The sequence below is a fragment of the Moschus berezovskii genome, chromosome 10 (genome assembly GCF_049115385.1).
Source record: "Moschus berezovskii isolate FMDL1 chromosome 10, NW_MosBer_1.0, whole genome shotgun sequence".
NCBI lineage: Eukaryota > Metazoa > Chordata > Mammalia > Artiodactyla > Moschidae > Moschus > Moschus berezovskii.
Genome location: NC_142469.1, coordinates 47,552,971 through 47,573,620, shown reverse-complemented (window position 1 = coordinate 47,573,620; position 20,650 = coordinate 47,552,971). Strand labels below are relative to the sequence as shown.

General features: G+C 43.0%; 1 protein-coding gene across 3 annotated transcripts; it reads left to right on the top strand.

Moving 5' to 3' along the window:
• Positions 1–1,875: 1,875 nt before the first annotated feature.
• On the top strand, positions 1,876–14,974 carry NR2E1 (nuclear receptor subfamily 2 group E member 1). Of its 3 annotated transcripts, none has more exons than XM_088840656.1 (7): positions 1,876–2,069; positions 3,800–4,035; positions 5,290–5,436; positions 7,466–7,562; positions 7,950–8,099; positions 9,182–9,287; positions 12,548–13,275. In XM_088840656.1, exons 1-7 carry the CDS (start codon positions 2,057–2,059, stop codon positions 12,765–12,767), a joined length of 969 nt encoding a protein of 322 aa, XP_088696782.1. In that variant the 5' UTR covers positions 1,876–2,056; the 3' UTR covers positions 12,768–13,275. The 3 variants fall into 3 exon arrangements, with proteins under 3 accessions (XP_088696782.1, XP_088696783.1, XP_055289160.2); XM_088840657.1 differs by lacking the exon at positions 12,548–13,275 and adding an exon at positions 14,827–14,974 and having other exon boundaries at positions 1,878–2,069; XM_055433185.2 differs by lacking the exon at positions 12,548–13,275 and adding an exon at positions 13,298–14,773 and having other exon boundaries at positions 1,879–2,069.
• The last annotated feature ends 5,676 nt before the right edge of the window (positions 14,975–20,650 follow it).

Here is a 20,650-nt window from a genome sequence, read left to right as displayed (position 1 = left end):
TGTCACCATTTGAACATCATGTTATATAAACCCAGGACTGTATCCCAGTAGCTCCGCAGGAATATGGGATTACTGTGGGTCATCAGATTTGAGCAGGCCTCCACTTTATCTTTTATGCAACACACAGAATTGGGGAATCAAAATCTCAGATGTTATGCTTGATATTTTCAAAGGGGTTGGCTGTCAACTCAAACATATTGATGTCAGTCCAAGTGCTTGTAAAGGAGTGATAATAGACTCATCAGGCATGGTGGTCCTCTTCTTGCACAGAGAATAAATGGCCCAAACTGAGGTATGCATCTTTCTCTCAGGCTCCAGATATTTATATACAGTTGATCTGATTTGAAGGCACTCTTAAGAACTAGTGTAAGCTTCTATTTTGCATTAGTATGTTTATCAGAATACTAGAAGGATAACATTTGAGGATAGACATATGATTGCATTTAATTACACTGAGCTCTTTAAACTTCTTTACATTGAACTATTACACTAGCCAGCAAAGATGCCCAGAAGAATTCATTTAGGAAAAAAAATTATTTCCATTTTCACTTTTATTCTAAGATTAGTTAAACAGCATTCCGATTCATCATTAACAGTAATGAGAATGTTTAGAAACTGTTATGAACTTCTGCTCTACCTTTATTTTGAATAAATCAACGTATTTCAAATCAGAGGGGTGTGATCTCATAAAACTGTGGTTTGAGTGTGTAATTTTTTCCTAAGGGGTATTTCAGAAAAATATGCTTACTCCAAATTCAGAGTATATGAATTTTGAGGTTATGGAACAAAATAAAAGTACATTTATTTTATTATCTTTCTTTCCACTGTAAATGTAATAGTAGCACTTAATAAAAACAGAGGAGAGCACCAAAACTTCTTATGTATTTACTGTGTATAAAATACACAAGTAGATATGACTCTTTATGTATCTATATGTATGTTCCCTCAGTAATAACACCTAATATTGAATAAATTTCGTTAGAAATTTTCTCTGTACTTTCCTCTTTTAATGGCCAATATTTTTCCAGAAAATTGCACTGGATAAAACATTTATTTTCTCATGTGTCTCAGATAAATATTTCTAAGGCAGCAGTTACCTCTATTTTTTCAGTTATCATGCTAATATTCCCAGTCCATATTATCATTTTTTCAGACAGTCCATCACATTATCTTCCAGATCATATTTAGTTTACATTGTGGACATTTCTAGAATTTGTCCTGGCCTTGGGCTCTTCCCTTCCCACCCTCACATCTGTAAGCCTTGCCTTCTAACTACTCTGGCTTCTGCCTCACCTTCCAGGAATGGCCGTGTTTCTATGAATCTGGGCTGAGGGTAGTCTTTAAAACAACTCTCAACCTGCTGGTTATAAGGATGGCTTCGAACACGAAGACAAGAGAGAAAACAGGAGAGTGGAGAATAATGAAATATTTATTTGACAGATAAGTGGGCTCACCCAGAGAGTGACAGAAAGAGGTAGACTCAAGAGCTCAAAGCGGAGACAATAGTTCGCGGGAGAGGGATGTGGCAGGGATCCGGGCAGGCAAGCCGTCTCGGTACGGAGCTCTGAAGCCTCCCTCCACCCGGGCAGGTCGCTGTCTTCGGTCCTGAAAAGTCTCGCCCCTACTCCACCACCACTGCGCCTGGCGGAAGTTGCCCCTCGTGAGCTCCTCCCCGCACAGCGGGGTCTGGCAGTCCAGTCGCCCTGACCCTTCACCTGCTTGGAGCAGGACTTCCCTTCTTGTCTGCTTTCATAGGGTCAGGGATTGGTTTTGATGAAGTAGCTCTGAGAATCCTAGCCCCTTCTCCCCCTGGCCCTGCCGGTGCCCAAGGCCCTCGCGTTTTGCGGACCCAGGCTTGCCGCTTCGCGGTCTTTGGCGGGGTCGGTACTCGGCCTCCACGCGTTTTCCTTCGCCCAGCGCCGGCTTCTAGTCCCCACTCGAAAGGCCCTGGGGGCCGCTGACCACCTGCGCTCTGTTCCAGGGAGGCTGCCCGGTCGACAAGACTCACAGAAACCAGTGCAGGGCGTGTCGATTGAAGAAGTGTTTGGAAGTCAACATGAACAAAGATGGTAATCTACTTAGTTCATCTTATGTTGGTTGAGTAGTAAGTAAATTGTGTGTACAGAAAATATGTCACTCCTATGCATGGAAATCATCTCCTGAGCATTTCTTTCCAGACTCTGGGAATTGGCCTTGGGCTTTAGTCATCTCCCGGTTTGAGTCCCAGCCCCACCCCACTGAACTCCCCAGGGTAAGACCCATGCCTTCATGGGGCCCTTGCACCTCACAACCATCCCCACGAAGCCAGCGTTCCTGAGGCCCCCACTCTGCTGGGGACACACGTGTGACGTTTCCGATCTCCCATCCAGATTCCTCTTCTCACCTCTCCTGGCAGCCCTTTTGTGGCCAGTCTTAAGCCTGTTAGCCTCCTACAGGGTCTTGCTGTCTGGATGTCTCTGGTAGAGAATATCCCATGGACTAGGAGACTGGTTGAAGGAGGAAGGGCAGAGACATGAACAGGCAGAATGTCTAGCCCTTGTTTGTAGACTCACCAAGATCACAAAATCAGGACGGCTGTTGTGGTGATCTGGGCTTCTCTCAGTTCTAAAGAAAGGGGCTGTAGCGGCAAGGTAACACTAGTGGGTGCCTCGGATGGATGCCCAGCTCTCAGAAGGCTCAGCAAGAACTAGGTCGTCAGGATGCTTCTTGGCCATAGAGTGCAATCCAAGGGTGTGGCCGGCGGTGGCCTGGCCAGGGAGCCCCAGGCCGGGAAGGGGGCGGGAGTCATGGCCAGGAGGGAGGAATGGGGCCTCAGAACTGGGTGGGGAGTGGGCTTTGCTGTGCAGGAGGCCTGGGTGGGGTGGCATCCCCATGAAGTACATACAGTTCCCACTGGGGAAGTTACTTCCTCCGCGGCGCAGGAAGCAGGAGGGATCGTCCAACCTGTTGAACTTGTGTATTGACAAGTTGTCAAGCTCGTGGAGCGGAAGATTGCCCTGAATTAATTTGTTTGTTTAAACTGTTGGTGGTAATTGTCACATCTCCCTTGCCTTCCTCCAGCACATTCTGAGAGCGCTTTCCCTCGTCCCATCCCCCGGCGGGCCCGGGCTCGGGTTCTTTTCTCCCTGGCCCTCCGAGGCCAAGTGGTATTTCCAAGTAGGGCGGGGGATGGAGGTGGCGGGGACTGGTCGTCGGGCTGATTGAGGAAAGTCTGTGCAGAGACGCTGTGTGTGTGCGTGTGCGCGCGCGCAGATGCGCGTCCAGTGGCTCAATCCTGTCTTACTCTTTGCAACGCCATGGATTGACTGTAGTCCTGCCAGGCTCCTCTATCCATGGGATCTCCCAGGCAAGAATACTGGAGTGGTTTGCCATTTCCTCCTCCAGGGAATCTTCCCAACCCAGGGATCTAACGCTAGTCTCCTGCAATGCTCCCTCTACACTCTACTGAGGTCGAGACCTAGCCACTCCTGCCCAGAGGATCTCTGGTCTCCCTTCAACCTGCCTGGGCGCGGAGGAGCCCTGAACAGACAGAACACACGTAGTATTGCATGAGGCTCGGGCATTAATGTGAGACTTTGGGCCGGGATGCTCTTCTCGGCTTCAGCTTCCTTATGCAAACACTGTAAGGGTTAGACGGTCTCAGAGCGCCCTCCACCCTCATGTTCCTTCTCCCCGCTTCTCTTCATCTCTCGGGGCCCTTGCCTGCCTAGACGCGCCGGTTGGCCGGAGAGCGCGGCAGCGTCTATGTGATGACCACGTCTCTGATCTCAGGCGCTCGCTGGTCTGTGTGTCCCTGCAGCCGTGCAGCACGAGCGGGGCCCTCGGACGTCCACCATCCGCAAGCAGGTGGCCCTCTACTTCCGTGGACACAAGGAAGAGAACGGAGCGGCCGCGCACTTCCCCTCCGCCGCACTGCCCGCGCCGGCGTTCTTCACCGCGGTCACGCAGCTGGATCCCCACGGCCTGGAGCTGGCCGCCGTGTCAGCCACCCCGGAGCGCCAGACACTTGTGAGCCTGGCTCAGCCCACGCCCAAGGTCAGTGGCCTTGCTGGGCCCGAGGCCGTTCTGAGTGGAGGGCGGAGAGGGGCACGCCCATTCTTTCTCAGCTGGGATAGCTCAAGCAGCACTTAGGGAGAGAGACCTGGCGGGGTCCTCAGTGCTTGGCCGAGCTCTGCGGGGAGCACTGTACCTTCCTCTCTCCCCTGTTGAGCTGGGGTGCTCAAGCCTCAGTGTGTGGTAAAGTCACTCTCGAGCTGACTACAACTGTGGACTTCTAGGCCCATCCCCCTTACAGCAAATTTGAGGTGGATCCCAGGAACCTACACCTTTAGAAAACACCTCTAGTGTGAAAGCCTGTCTGAACTAAGAGGGCAGCCTAAAGTGTTCCTGAAGGACAGAAGAGCAGAGTTGTTTTTAGAAGAAAGAAGTTGCCTGCAGCTGGCAGAAGAGCACCTTGAATTGCAACTGCAGGGATCTAATCTCTTGGACAAAGGTCTTTAATGCAAGAGAGAAATGTGGAGCTCACCTTGTTAGGACAGTATGAAGAACCTGGCATCATTTCCCACTCCACTTCTGAGTCACATGAATTTACACAAGGACTGAGCCTCTACTGGCAGGGCCACAGCCAGAACCACCTCAAAAGGTATCCCTAGGGACTACCTTCCAGACTTCCAGCTGGTACCTACACAGATTCCCCACTCCAGGCCAAGAAGGCCTCCAGATCTCCCCCAGACAAGGGCCAACTGCAGCCCCACACTGCAGGGAAGCCAAACACCTGGGCGCATGCACAATATTTAATATTGCTTTCTTACCCTGGATGTGTATAATAAGCTTGAGAAAGTAGTGTTATGAATATGTTGTCAGTTATGAATGGGAATGCTCTGTGAATGATTAAGATGTCTAATTGAAATATTTCCATAATATACTAATTCTTTCTAAAAATACTCATATGCATATTTGTGTTTGGGATGCCTATTAATTTATACTTTTTTCCCACACCTATTTTTATTTACTCAAATGCAAGAAGCTCTTGTCTAAATTGGGAGACAGGCCTGGCACTTGGCTCAGCCCGAGAAAAATTTGCTGCAGAGGACAGAAAAGCCACATGCCCCTCTTGATGGAAAAGGCTGCCAAAGAGTGGAATGAGCCTCTCCCAATAATTATCATTTCCCAGACTCTATAGATGTTCCTGTCTCCTTCCTTGGTCTAATTAGAAAATTTCAACAGTGGCTTTTCTTGCAGAGCTGTTGTTTCCTTACTCCCTGATTGTTCTCTTTCTTCCCCACCCAGTATCCCCATGAAGTGAATGGGACCCCAATGTATCTCTATGAAGTGGCCACAGAGTCAGTGTGTGAATCGGCTGCCAGGCTTCTATTTATGAGCATCAAGTGGGCTAAGAGTGTGCCAGCTTTCTCCACGCTATCTTTGCAAGACCAGGTAGGACCAAGAGGGCACTGAGCTCTTGGGGGAAGAGGGTTGGGAAAGAAGCAACAGTTGTTAGGCTTATGAAACTAAATGCTACTTGGATAAATCACCAGAGCCAGGCATCCATTCTTAACAGCAGTGAGAAAGTGATTTTTCTTAGCTTCTTGCCATGGCTTCAAAGAAGCCCTTACTAAGAAGTGTGTTATTTTGGGAAAGTTGGATATGATGTGCAAGAAACAAATATACAAGATCGTTTTCTTTTTTAGTTTAATTGGAACATCAAATTTAATCACAAATTTTAAAAATCATAAATCTTAATATTTATGATTGTTAATAAAGCAATGTTTTCTTAAGAACAGTGGAACTGAGAGAAATAGAAGGTGATGAGAGTATTCCCTGGTTAGATTTTGAGAACTAGTCTCATTTTATATTTGCAGCTTTTATTTTTCATTGTGATGCTCACAGTTTTGGCCACTGATATATCAGCATGAAGGACTAAAGGGTGTGTTGCACAGCTCCCTTGATTCTTTAAATGCTTTTACAGATTTTGTGAACAAATAGGTCTGGTGCATAATCCTGTGATTGTAAATGACAGTAAGGGGGAGAAAAAAAGTATGTGCTGTTAAAATTCTGTCATACCAAAACTAAGAAGTTTTATTGTTAGGAATATCATAAATGGCCTCTGCCATAATTTTTCTATCCTTAAGGGAAAGAAAGAAAATGAAGTATTCACAAAAATTGGCTGTTACCAGTACATTCATGGAAATTAATGACAAATTTCCCAAAAGGCTAATAAGTGTTCCAAAAGCAAAGGATTCATTTCTTTAATTCATTTTATACCTAATTAAAGCATAATAATGCCCCTTAATATGAAGTACGTTTCCTACAGAGAGACCTGGCAATGTGCTCAAAACATTTAATCTTCTAGCATGGGATATTCTTTCTTTTGTGGCCTGGACTTTCAGACATGGTTAGAATTAGACATTGTTTACCTTGCATTTTGAAAGTATTATTTTCTGTACTTAATGCAATAAAACTGAAAATAAAGCATTTTGAAAATTAAACCCTTTGGTCTAATTGTGATTTTGGTTACAAGCCTTCACAATTCAACCATTAGCACTCAGAATGAAATCCTGTCACATAAATCATCCAGGATTACTGGTTTTGGAGAGATTTTTCAAGATGGTTAGTTTTTATCTTTTACCAGATTTACTTGTAGACTCTGACCATTTGCTGTGTATGTGTGTGTGTCTGTAAGTTGGCTATTTTTTCTCAAAACAAGTATTTGTAGACTCCTTAATCCAAACAAAATTTACTTACTATCTGCCACTTAGCCCTTCAGTGGAAACCCTTCAACAGGCAAACTGCAGTGAAGTGGAATCCAGTATATTAATTTGGAAAAGGAGCCAGATTTTCATTTTAAATATTCAGTAACACATTTCAGTAGAATGAAAATGACAAGCACCTTGATGCTGTCCACTTATGAGTCTCAGAAAAATCAGGCAGTGAGATGAGGTAAACTCAGCAAAACCCAATTAACATAATTACACCCTGATTTCCCTGCATGCCTCTTGGGAATTAGTGATAGCTCTCCCAGCCCAACCCCCTCAACCCTCCAGGGAGATGGGGGCCCACATCAGCACTCTTAGTCTGGAATCCTCAACCCTGATAATATCAACATTTTCTATGAGGGGAATCTGCCTGCTGACCTTTTGTTGGCATTTCATAGGGCCTGAGTCACCCATGAAGTTTCTAGGTAGTCAGGAACAAATGGATGCAAGGACAAGAAGGGTAAACCCTTTTCCAAGGGAAGCAAAATTGGGGGAATTGGAGTGACTGACTCTCGAGTGCATGTGCAAGTATAGACACCTTTTAAAAAGGAAAATATGAGAAAATAAGGGAAAGCTAAAATACTCAGAGGAAAAACTACCAGGACCGGCATTTAAAACACTTTTTAAAATTATAGAAATTTACATATTGAAATTGTTTATAAATTTATAAATTACACACTATATTATATTATACATCTATTGTATGACAGCTGATGCTTTTGGAAGATGCTTGGAGAGAACTGTTTGTTCTAGGAATAGCACAATGGGCCATTCCGGTTGATGCTAACACTCTACTGGCTGTATCTGGTAAGAATTGCACAATTTAATGACTTTGTTGTAGAAATTACCATAAAAATACATTACTGAAAAAAGAACAACATGTAAAGAATAACAAATTCCTGCTGAACAATAGAGTATACCTGTCATTTATAAATCTATATTTAAATGCAAATAATGTTGTTTTGTTGTATTCATGACTGCTTGCATTGTTATTTAAATGCAAATTACTGTGTTTGTTATTATCCAAGAGAAGATTTTATATTAACTTTCATACAATATAGCCAGTTTACATAGAATCAGATATCTTAGAGTGACAATTGAATAGATATTGATATGCAGGATTTTGTCAAAAATCAATATTAAATCATGAAAATGCCTTCATGTTAGAGCATTTATCACATATTTTTATTCTAGGCATGAATGGTGACAACACAGATTCCCAGAAGCTGAACAAGATCATATCTGAAATACAGGCTTTACAAGAGGTGGTGGCTCGGTTTAGACAACTCCGGTTAGATGCTACTGAATTTGCCTGTCTAAAATGCATCGTTACTTTCAAAGCTGGTAAGCAGATACAAACTGCTGTCTCTTCTTCCAGTTTTGCCATCTCACTGACTCAGTTCAGTTCAGTCGCTCAGTTGTGTCCAACCCCTTGTGACCCCATGGACTGCAGCACACCAGGCCTCCCTGTCCATCACCAACTCCCAGAGCTCACTCAAACTCATGTCCATTGAGTCGGTGATGCCATCCAACTATCTCATCCTCTGTCGTCCCCTTCTCCTGCCTTCAATCTTTCCCAGCATCACGGTCTTTTCAGTCAGTTCTTCACATCAGGTGGCCAAAGTATTAGAGTTTCAGTTTTAGCATCAGTCCTTCCAATAAATATTCAGGACTGATTTCTTTTAGGATGGACTAATTGGATCTTCTTGCAGTCCATGAGACTCTCAAGAGTCTTCTCTAACACCACAGTTCAAAAGCATCTTCTTTGGCACTCAGCTTTATTTATAGTCCAACTCTCACATCCATACATGACTACTGGAAAAACCATAGCTTTGACTAGATGGACTTTTGTTGGCAAAGTAATGTCTCTGTTTTTTAATATGCTGTCTAGGTTGGTCATAACTTTTTTTCCAAGTTGTACCATCTTTTAATTTCATGGCTGAAGTCACCATCTGCAGTGATTTTGGAGTCCCCCAAAATAAAGTCTCTCACTCTTTCCACTGTTTCCCCATCTATTTGCCATGAAGTAATGGGACCAAATGCCATGATCTTAGTTCTCTGAATGTTGAGCTTTAAGTCAGCTTTTTCACTCTCCTCTTTCACTTTCATCAAGAAGCTCTTTAGTTCTTCTTTGCTTTCTGCCATAAGGGTGGTGTCATCTGCATATCTGAGGTTATTGATATTTCTCCTGGCAATCTTGATTCCAGCTTGTGCTTAATCCAGTCCAGCGCTTCTCATGATGTACTCACTCTCATCCACTTCCAAGTCCAAAAGAGAGGTGATGGCTTTCAAGAGAGCTGATACTCTTAGTCTGACTCCATTGGACCTGCATGTTCTTCTGCTTGTTGACTATCCACTTCCAGAGAGTGCTTTCCCCATCTGCATTCCTATGCTGCTTCTCACAATTTCCTGGTCTTCATTTCTAGTTCCTACACACAGTGGTTCTGAACTGAGAAGTTTCCGGAATGCTGCCGCCATCGCAGCTCTTCAAGACGAGGCTCAGCTAACTCTCAACAGCTACATCCATACCAGGTGACCCTTGTTTGCCTAGAACATGTACTTAAGAAAATTGTTTCCACTGTGAATGTGTGAGCAAGCAGTAAAAAGCCAGTTCAAACACTGCGACTAATTATCCTGTTGCCAAGCCAGTCAATTTAGTTAGAATCTATGTCCTCATCTGTTTCTAAGGGTAGGGGAGAGAAGCAAATCAAATTAGGTTATCAAAGTGAAAGCACTGCCAGACACCTTACTCTTGTCCCAGATGAACAAGTTGATCCATCAATATAGCTGAACATATCTAGGTGAATGCGTATCACCCATCGGCTATCTGTAGAAACTTTGAGTAACTGGGGTTCCGGCAGTGTTCCTTCTGGCCCACCAAACAGGCAAATCCACCACAAGATCTGTAGACCTTCTGTTTCCATTTTCATATGAAAAAAGCAAGGCTTTTTAAAAAGCAGTGGAACCTTGCTAGTTTCTTAAGTTAGGACTGCAGTAGATCTGAGGTTAGAATACAGTTGCTATTCTTTTTTATTCTCTACCTGTCTCTATCATCTCAGCATCACCCACAGATATCTGCTGGGAGTAACTATATCAAATGGGTAGAGGGCATTAATACTTTCCTTACCAAAGGGGGTCAGAGAAACCCTAAGTCACCTGTATTCATTTGGGATGATACCACTTCTGCAAAGATCACCTTATTTCTTTATAAATCCTCCTTTGAATACTAATAAGTAAAACTGTTCCCTGTCCCAGAGTCGTTGAAGGTCACGTTCAGAGCTCCTATTCCTGAAAGCTTTAGGGTTCACAGCAGATCTTTAGTAGCCGACAGCAACCAGTATCTATTGAGTGCTTACCATGTACCTTACAACCCAGGATGTTGTGATTTTCCTTGAAAGTAGAGGGAGTATATAAACAAATAAATTTGTAAAATGTGAGTTTAAAAACAACAACTGTTCCCTGTCCATGGAATATCACTGAAACTGTGATGTGTGATAGTGCATGTATGTGTTTTTCCAAACTGAAGTCCCATGGCTTTTAAATTTAAAATCCACATTAAATTTTAGAATGTATATAGTAAGCACTTAAGACTTGTTCAGAATTATAAAATGGAGCAGTACATAATTTGGGCACTTCTTCCCCCATTATAAACTAACTTGTATAACATAACTGACCTCTGACATACAGAGTCATTAAGGTATAAAGAACATCACACTGGAAGAATATGATACTAGGTATTGATTCAACCCTTGCTGAGTCCTCGCTTTTTGTGGGGTGGCTCGTGAGCACTGTGGGACGTGAGAAAGGACTGTCCATTATCATTGCAGGAAGTAGGCAGAAGTGTTCATCAGACCAGGGAAGAGAAAAAGCAAAGTGGGGAGTGAGAGAGATGAATTCTAGTTGGATGGAGTAGGAAAAAAATCTGGAAAGCCTGGTGGGTGGAGAAAACATGTGAGCTGGTCCTTGGATTCCAGTAGGGGAGAAGGTGACCTACAGGAGCCAGAGAAAGGGCTGGTAGAGGTGCCAGGGAAGGTGCCAGAGAGAGAGTAAGGAGAGTCTGAGAGAACCTGACATTTCGAGAGCTGCTTTTAGGATGACTTGAGAGAGCTAAGGGCTTCCCAGGTAGTACTAGTGGTAAAGAACCTGCCTGCCAATTCAGGAGATGTAACGGAAGTAGGTTCTATCCCTAGGTCGGGAAGACCCTCTCGTGGAGGGCATGGCAATCCGCTCCAGTATACTTGCCTAGAGAATCCCATTACAGAGGAGTCTGGAGGGCTATAGTCAGTCTATAGAGTCGCAGAGTCAGACATGACTGAAGTGACTTAGCACGCACGAGAGCATTAAACCACAAATTAACAGAAGTCTATTTTGGAAAAATGACAAGTATGCTACTTCTCCCTTACCCTCAAAACAAAGAAATTATTAAGGGAAGGAACACATCTATTTTGACATGAGCTTTGTATTTCATGATATCAGCTATAGCTGTAATTTAATATCAATGTCTAGAGTCATAAATGTGACAAAACTAACTATACCTTACTTCTTAGCTCCTTCAAGTCAGTGAACATTGTCCTCTAGCACTTTCCTGTCTAGAAGAATCTGAAATCTAAATGAAAAGTTAATGTTGCAAACTGAGCTAATTGTGCATTAATTGTTAAACCTGCAAACTGACCTAATTGTTACAGCCCTGTAAGTGACTTCTCTAATTATCTAGGACATAAGGAGAGGACTAGAAATTGGCATTTCACACAAACTGTATATAACTATGTGTAATAACCATATATAATAATGAACAATTTAGTTATATATAATAAACTATATAGCTGACAATCAAATACATGGATCTGTGACAGACAGAACAGTTACACTTGAAACAAGAAAATTTCCACTTATGTATGCTGATGGATGGAGTCAGGGGCCTAGATATTCTGCAAAATAATTTTGAGCAGTCAGAGAGCTTTTTTATTTCTCTGTCTCTGTCTCACACACACACACATACACATGGTTGTTGTTTCTGGGTAGTACAGTACTCCACATATAATAAACACTTAATTTGTGTTGACTGACTAACCAGCCCCTTCCTAATTAGAGGATAAAAGAAGTGGGTGAGTAGGTGAGTGGATAATCTACTCACGGAATATCAAGAGTTAATTGTCTATGAAGTCTCCAAAAGCCATCCTTTCTGTCATTATTCCCCAGTGTTTTCTCACTGGGGGAAACGTCAGCATGTTGAGTGGTTGCTGCAGACAAGATGGGGGCTTGTCTAGGCCACCACTGCTTCCCAACCACTGCAGGGGGCTTCTCTCCTCTGCCTGCCTGGGAAAGGAAACAGAGTTGTTGAAGAGAGTAAGTGGCCAAGGTGAAAGGGAAACATGGGTCTTCCTTTACTTTCTAGGAAATATAGGAGATGCTTTTAGCAAGGAGAGCAAATGCGATTTATGTGGTTTTTTTTTCTTCTGTGGGGAGGCTCCACCATGTCCAGTCCACATTATTCAATGTGGTCTGGCTGGGCAGTGAAAGAGCCAAATGAGATCCTCAGAGTCCCAGAATGAATGGTCAGCCTAGTATCAGGTTGAAGAGAGGGACTCTTGTGCTCGAAACTTAGAGACAAGAACGAAAGTTGTTCCCCTGGTCTCTGTTTGCACAGTGGGTTTATTGGGCATTTAAACTCAATGTTCGGTTACCTAACTCCTGTGCAGGATAGATATCTGTCAGTTTCTAGCACTTGTGGCCATGAGTTGAACCTGGCTGAGTCACAGATAAGTGTCTCTAAAGTTCAGTCTTTTGGGTAGTTTGTGTCAGTGGACGGAGCCCTCCTGTATTGATAACCTGATTCCAAGCTATAGACTGAAGAAGCATCAGAGCTGCAGTGAGGAGGTGGCTTATAGGCATCTAAAAGCAGCAGAAGATCGAACTTGCACATGTGAGTACAGATATATGTTGGACATCAAGAGAGGAAATTGTTCAGCAATTTCTCACATCTTTAATTATATGCCAATTTCATTGACGTGAAAGTTGGGTGGCACTGCCATGCAACAGAGCTTAGTCTTTAATTTGCAGTGAAATAAAGATGGAATTATTCCTGAGAGCGACTAAGTATAGTGCCTGAATAATAATTTGGATAATTGCTCGGAAAAAGAATCCATTTCATTTGAGGGAATAGCCTGGTGAAGGAGTCTTGAGAAATCAGAAAATGTGGATGTTGTCACTGGTTTTTACATCAGTACTAGTGGTTGGTATCTATACTAGCAACTTTAAGTTTATTATTTGGTCTAAATTGAGTACCCTATTTCTTAAAATTATTTTTTTTTCCAAATCAAATGCAACCCCTGTGCTAATGATGAGACTGTCACCACGTGCTTTTGGCCGTGTCACTATTCCACTTGCCGAGTAGGGACAGTACTGCCTGGATAGGACCCTGTAGTATGTTATTAAAGAGGCTCAGTCAGGAAGTTATGCTGAAGATGATGTGTGTTCAAGGACAGATATTAAGCCTGTTCGTGATGGATCTTACCTTGCTTTCATGGCTTCTCCTATTCCAGATACCCCACTCAACCTTGTCGCTTTGGAAAACTTCTGTTACTTTTGCCAGCTTTACGTTCTATTAGCCCATCAACCATAGAGGAAGTGTTTTTCAAAAAAACCATCGGCAATGTGCCAATTACAAGACTGCTTTCAGATATGTACAAATCCAGTGATATCTAAGCTCTCCAAGTCCCCACTTTTCAGGATGGGACAGTATCTGATGAACTTCTACCCATGGAGAACAAACCTCAACTAACAAACCCTTCAGGAAGCATAAACCTGGGAATGTGTAGCCTTCAGAAAAGAAATGTCAATTGACACAAAACGATTCCAGTAGCTCTGACCTGCTGCCTCACCCAGGGTAGTGCGGCCTGGAAGGAAAGGGGTGTAGAAGGACCGCCTGAGCAGAGAGGACTCACTGCTGCCATGCCCTGGGAGGGGGCCGAATTTGGGGTTGCCACAGGCCGTGCCATTCTGCCTCTTACCTGGAAGATCAGGCTGAACTACCAATAGCTGAAACATAAGTAGAACTTTCTTTTCCCTTTTAGTATACAAAGTTGGGTAACCAAATATAGCTCTGTGTATAACATCATACAGCAGCCTTCAGAACTATTTTATGTTGAAGAATTTATTTTAAAAATAATGGTTAGGTTTTAAATCAAAAGTTTTATCAAAAGTTTCCCTTTTATTGTACTGCATCATAAAGTGGCCTTCAGAACTGAATTAATATGTGAAGGGTAGCTTATGCTGTGAGATTTGCTTTTTCTCTTTTTCCTCTCTCGTTCTTGCTTCCTCCTCCTCCCCCTTCCCTTCTCTCCCTTTCTTCTCCCTCTCCCCCTCCTCCTCCTTCTCAGTACCATAGGCCAGGCAACCTTGTCAAAGGAATTGGTGGACGCAAATGAGATTCTCACCACGACTTCAGGTTGGATAACATCTCAAAATTAGAAGAGCTTTACTAAAAGAACCCAAGTCGAGGGAGGATGAATAAAAACAGCAAAACCAAATAAAGTGGAGATGAATGATGGAGTGAGGCAGACCGCTGTCCCATTAACATAGTGCTGAAACCAAAGGCAATGGGGGTCCAAACTCATGTTTCAGGGAGCCATACCAGACAGTAAATGAACAGAGACGTGAGACCAGAAGGAATTCCAAGGAGATGGATGCTAAAAGGCTTCTTGACCCATTGCTAACAGCCTGAGGCTCTTCAATGCCTCTCAGAAAGCTGGTTTCTAGTAAAGCTTTGAATGCCTGCACATGCACACACACACATCGTCCTGCACTGTAAGCTGCTCCTTTGGTATGAATCTCTGCTTATGGAAGTGTAGAAACAAACATTGAAAAATAGCTGCTGTACTTTTCACATTTTGATTTATTAGGTACTAGCACTGAGGAAAAATATTCAGCACTTGGACTATTATAGGATGAGTAAAGCTTTCCTTGTACAAAGTGGAATTAACTGATTTGTGAAGTTAAAAGGTTGTACTCATTGTATTTACAAAGAATAAAAAATATATTGAATTTAAATGAATTCTGCCTGGTTTCTTAGCCTCCATCCCTGGCTGGTCCTCATCCACAAGAGACAAGGTAGCAGTGGCAGCTGGTGTAAAAACTGAAGCTCAGAGCACTGCAGCCTGAAGAACGGAACCACAAAGGCAATTTCCTTTTTACAGTGAATCCCATTTGTAAGACGATGAATAAAGACATAAAACATAAGATTCCATTCTCTGCCGCTTTCAAATGTAATTGCATCTGTTAGAAAAATTGCTGTGTGAGGAAGAAAGAGGCCGATTAAGTCTTCATTCACTTGCTCCCCTGTTTCTAACTCTCTTGCCAACATTTCAGTCCTGACCAGGAACTTAAGAATTATTTAATGATAAAAAAAGATGAAGTGTGAAGAACCATATTGGTGAGTAAGACGTGCAAGGAGCAGTAGAAAGTGAGTTGAGATGTTCCCAGCAAATCTCAGGGCACTGGTCCCACAGCCAGAAGCCAGTGATGGAAATCAGAGGTGCTGAAGACCACGGGCACTATGGGCTCCTCCGGGGCAGCATCTCCAGCAAGAGTCTGGAGCAGAGATGCTTGCATCTCTTGATTAAACTGATCTGGGAGACAGCATGAGTTCAGTCAGCCATCCACTCCTGGTCCACTGATTCCACTGAGAAAGAGAAGTTCCTCTTAAAGGAAAGCAAGATACTAAAAAATGTGTACAAGAATATTCTTTTCAACATGGTAGAAATAGACACATTGCAGAAAATACAGATGATGTTACAATAGTTAAAGTGAATAGACTAGAGCTGATGTATAACATGGGTAAATCTGGAATATGATGTTGGGAGTGGTGGTATGTGAATCCCAGAGGATACATACAGATTGGTTTTTATATAAAGTTTTGCAGCCTACAGAACAATACTCCACCATGTTTATAGATATACAAATATATAGCATATGTTAAAAACAAACATGAGTATGGTAACACTAACTGTATGATAGTGGTTACCTTTGGGAATGGGTGGGATTGGTGAAGGGTACCAAGAGGACCCTCCCTCAAATGTTTCTGAAATGGTCTATTTCATAAGACAAAAGAGACTTGGGAACAAATATAAGATCAATGACAAGATTTGGTAAAGAATAGCAATGGATTCAAGGCTGTTCATCCAGGTATTAGTCAAGTTTTACTACAATAATGCTGAATTACTTCCAACAACAAACCTGTATTTCTTGTTCATGGGACTGCTGGGCTGGGCACCTGGCTACAGTTTGGGTGCAAATGGGATCCAGTGTTTCTTCATTCTGGACTAGCATCTTCTCTAGAGCAACTTATTTGCGTGGCAGAGTGCGAAAGTGCAAGGGGCTGAGCCAAACCATGCAAACACATTTAAAGCTGCTGCTCCCATCACACTTTCCACAGGTCAAAGCCAAGCACAAACACATGCCAAACCCAACCTCATGGGGGCTGGGAGTGTATGCTTCTCATGGAAGAGGAGGGAATCACTGACCTGTAATAAAAGCTATTACAGTCCTAGTCTGCTTTAATCTATTTGAAATATTCTCAGCAAAGTTAAAAGGGAGTAAGTTTCCTGTGACATGCCACAAAATACTGATTTCCCAATGGAATCGCCTTTGCTTGGGGGCATCTCTGCCATTACAAAGAAGAATCAAACCTGGCTGTCATAAATCAACTATAGTTTAAAAATAAAACAAAACCCTCACTTTCAATATTTGACAAAGTCCAGAATTAAAAATCCAGTAGCAATGTCTTCTGGGATTTTGGAATCTCTGCTGTATGCAGCCTGGATACTTCAAGAACCTCACTGCTTGCTTGGATTTTAAGGCAGACATTCTCTAGGGCTGGTATTGTGGGGAAGGTGCCACAGTTGTCTTGGAATATACAAATTCCAGATATGCAGTTTCAATATATGCAATTTGAATATGCAAGCAAGAGAAGATGAACCCAGTCAAGTGATGACAGCAGTCAAAGAACAGTTTTCAGTGCTTCTCCTTTGACAAATTTTTTTTCTTAATCTAGGAGGGTCATCTTAAAGTAGTATTTGCATACAACGACAGTTAGATATGGAGTCTCACATTTGTGTTTGAATTACTTTTAGTTGTTCTTTGACTCTGGGAAAGAGAGAGAACGGAGGATGTTTAGAAACTGAATTGAGATTCCCAGTTTACCACTTATAGTTCAAGGTTTCAGTACAATTTAGGAGCACAAGACCTGAACCCACTGGCTAGAGACCAGCATGGGGGTTGTTGTCTTAAATCATTTATATAAAAATAGAAAGCTTCTGTGGAGATTGTTTTGTAATGTAAAGAAATATCAAATCACTATGTTGTGCACCTGTATCTAACATAGTGTTGTTTATATCTCAATTATAGCTCAGTTTTAAAAAAAGAAAGGACATAAAATCACAGTATTCTAATAGGTTGTGCAGGGAACAATATTCACATTGTTATACAAATGCTAATTATTGGTATAATTGAAAGTATGATAAAATTTTGGGGAGAAGAGGGAAGAGTGGTGGAGGTACTAAGTCTTCATCTCATAATATTTATAAATTTAAAAATTGCTTTTTTCTTTTTATTTATGAGATGATAGATGCTAACTAAACCTATTGTGGCAATCATTTCTTAGTACATGTAAATCAAACCATCATGCTGTCCAACTTAAACTTATACAGTGACGTATGTCAATTATTTCTAAATCTAACTGGGGAAAAACAAACAAGGTAGAGAGCAGGAAAAAAGAAAGGAAACTGTCTACTTTTCTGCAAGCTACTTGCATATGTGTGGCTCTCTCTCCCGATGGTACACACGGCTCTACCTCTTCCGTGTTACCATCTGCCTAGTACTTCATTGTATGGACTAGAGTTTACCCAACAAATTCCTTATTGGTAGACTTGGGTTGCTTGCAGATTTTTTACTGTCATAAATCAAACTACAGAGTGCCATCCTTCTATGTACACTTCTGTGAACTTGTGGGGTTTTTCTGTAGGATAAATTCTTAGAAGTGGTATTTCTGGGTCAAAAAGATTGTATGCATTTTAAATTTTGATACATACAACCAAATCGCTCTCCAAAAGGGTTGCATCAATTTGCACTCCTGCCAAGAGTGTGTGAGAGAGCCCATTGCATTGCTCAGAATTTAAAAGTGCTTAATCAGACACAGGCTTGATGAACACTTCAGAAGCTGTTAGAAAAATACAGAGAATACATATGTTTCAATTATGAATATGCCTCTGCTACTGGACTGATGAAGTATGTTCCACTTTGCACCCATGGTTAGAGCTTGGTTCCCTAAATTTTGCAGTCTAGGCCGCTTATATGAACTTTTGACAGTACCCATATCATGAAGAAGGATGGGAGACATTGGTAAATGAAAATATAGAAAGAACTTGGCAGATACTTTCTGCTGCTAAGAAGCTGCTCTAAGACTTTCAAATCACTCATTTTACAGTAACATTTTTTATAATCGCTTATGGAGGGAGATCCCTGATGGTCTAGTGGTTAGGATTCTGGGTTTTCACTACAGTGGCCTAGGTTCAGTCCCTAGTCAGGGAACTGAGATTGTGCAAAAAGAAAAGAAAAAAAAATCATTTATGGAAACTGAAGAATAATAATAACTCTCTTTGAGTAGTTCCAGTACCTTTATGACACATGGCTTAATTTTTTTTTTAATGTAGTCTGTTTTTTAAATCACGATTTTAGAAGCTCATTTTAGAACATGAGTGTTTTTTTTTTCTGCTCTGAATACTTCTGACTTGCATATAAACCATTAGGGAGGGTGGTCAGAGTTTTCTACCACTGCTGAGTTGGGCTTGTCATCAATGTGCAGAGGGCATTGTCTCTGATGGAGAAACCAGATGTTGCCACATATCCTGGGCATCTTTCTGACGTACCAAAGTGTTGCAATGTTCTGCCGGGAAACTGTGGGTAGGGTCAAGTACTGAGGAAGTCAAAGTCATAGGTTTGATCCTCAAGGAGTCAGCCTTAGTCTGTCTGTGGCCCTAGTATCTCTAAAGTCCTTCAGTGGTTATGTCCCAGGACGCTGAGCAAGTGGCAGTGGAGGCCTGGGGTCCTCCACTGTGAAGGCAGGAGACCAGCTCTCAGCTCTTGTCCCACGACTGTTATCCAGGGCATCTTCGCACTGACCCAGCCATGAGCCTGGAGGAAGCAGTGCTGGCCAGGGTGAGGAGACTTGGGTTCTAGTTATGACCAATGTGATCTCAGGCAAGTCAGTTAACCTCTGCACATCAGTATTTTCATCTGTGCAAAGGAGCACTAGGCTTAATGATACCTAATTTCCCTTCCTCTTTGGGGGCACCAACTAATGAGATTGGTTGGATTTCCAAAGGTGCTCAACCTTGACTACTTGCTCACCAAATCCTTTCACTTGGACAAGTAGTTTTCAATCTTGGCTGCACATAGAATCACTTTGGTAGCTTTTGAAATGCTCAGGGCCTAGGCTGCATCCACACCAGAGCAAGTACACCGGAATCTCTGAGGCAGGGCGCAGGTATCTATCTGAAAACTCCCCAATGAGTCCAGTGTGCAGCTAAGGATGAGAAGCCCTGATGTGGTCTTTGGCTGGGAGACCTGGGGCTGGAGTCACATTCAGGCTCCCAGATATCTGTGTCCCTCATTCCTCATGCCTGGTTGCGCTCCCCCTACGCACTGGTGACCTTTAAAAAAGTTAATTCTTTCCCCTTTATCCCTGCTCTGGCCTGTCATTGAACTCACCCAGCTGATTGTGGTGCTTATGATTGAGAACCTCTTCTGACCGCTTCCCTTTCCCCAGAAATTAACGTGATCATTAAGGCTTATAATTTCACTCACCAGTGCTATCAATCAAGGGGCTGTGAAACAGAGTTAAGAGTGCTTTTGTAATTGGCAGCAGCCTGTGATTCGGAGCAGGGCATCCAGGGGCGGTGAGGAGGCTGGAGGAGGGGAGAGCTGGTGTGCAGGGAAGGGCTGTGCCTCCTTGAACTGACTCCTTCAGCTCTTTGTGACCAGCTCCCCAGGGGTCAGTAAGCTCCCAGCATCATCTGCACTGAATATCAAAGGGAGGAAACCAGTTCTTTGCTAGCAGTGCTTCAGGCTACCCCTTGCCTACCCCAAGCTCTTTGCAGTTGAAAGGAAGGTCTCCTCAGGTTCTGAAGAGAGGAATAGGAAAGATCAGTGGATTCTTTATACACTGGGCAACTTGAGTCTTGTCAGGGAGGAGCAGTCGGTCAGGATTATCTGTAGTTCAGAAGTGAGGTTAAGGCTGTCAAACCCAAAGGACTGACACATTCCTCCTCCGTAAAACCCTTGCTTAGAGATACCTTGTGTGTGTGCTTGGTCACTGAGTCGTATCCGACTCTTTGCAACTCCATGGACTGTAACCCACCAAGCTCCTCTGTCCATGGGATTCTTCAAGCAAGAATACTAGAGTGGGTTGCCATGTCCTCCTCCAGGGGATATTCCTGATCCAGGGATTGAACCCAGGTCTCCTGCTTTCCCGGTCTCCGGGTAAGGGTGGATTCTTTACCACTGTGCCACCTGGGAAGCCTTAGAGATACTTTGGAACCCCATAAACAGCAGCTGAGCATGGAGCAAACATACTCTGTGCCCCATCACCCCACCCAGATTGCCTCCAGGCTTCCTCCTGCATACTGGGGGCTGGTGATCAGGGTGGCCCTGAGACTCTTTTCCCTCTTGGGAGGATTAGGGGGCTGATTCAGTTTCTGCTACACACACTGCCTAGTGGAATATCTCATACATACATGTAGGTGGGCCAGAGATGAAGGAGTAGTAATTTTTGAAATAAAACATAACATTAAAAGTGACTTTCATTTGATAGTAATACAAGAAATTTGGAGGGGAAATTA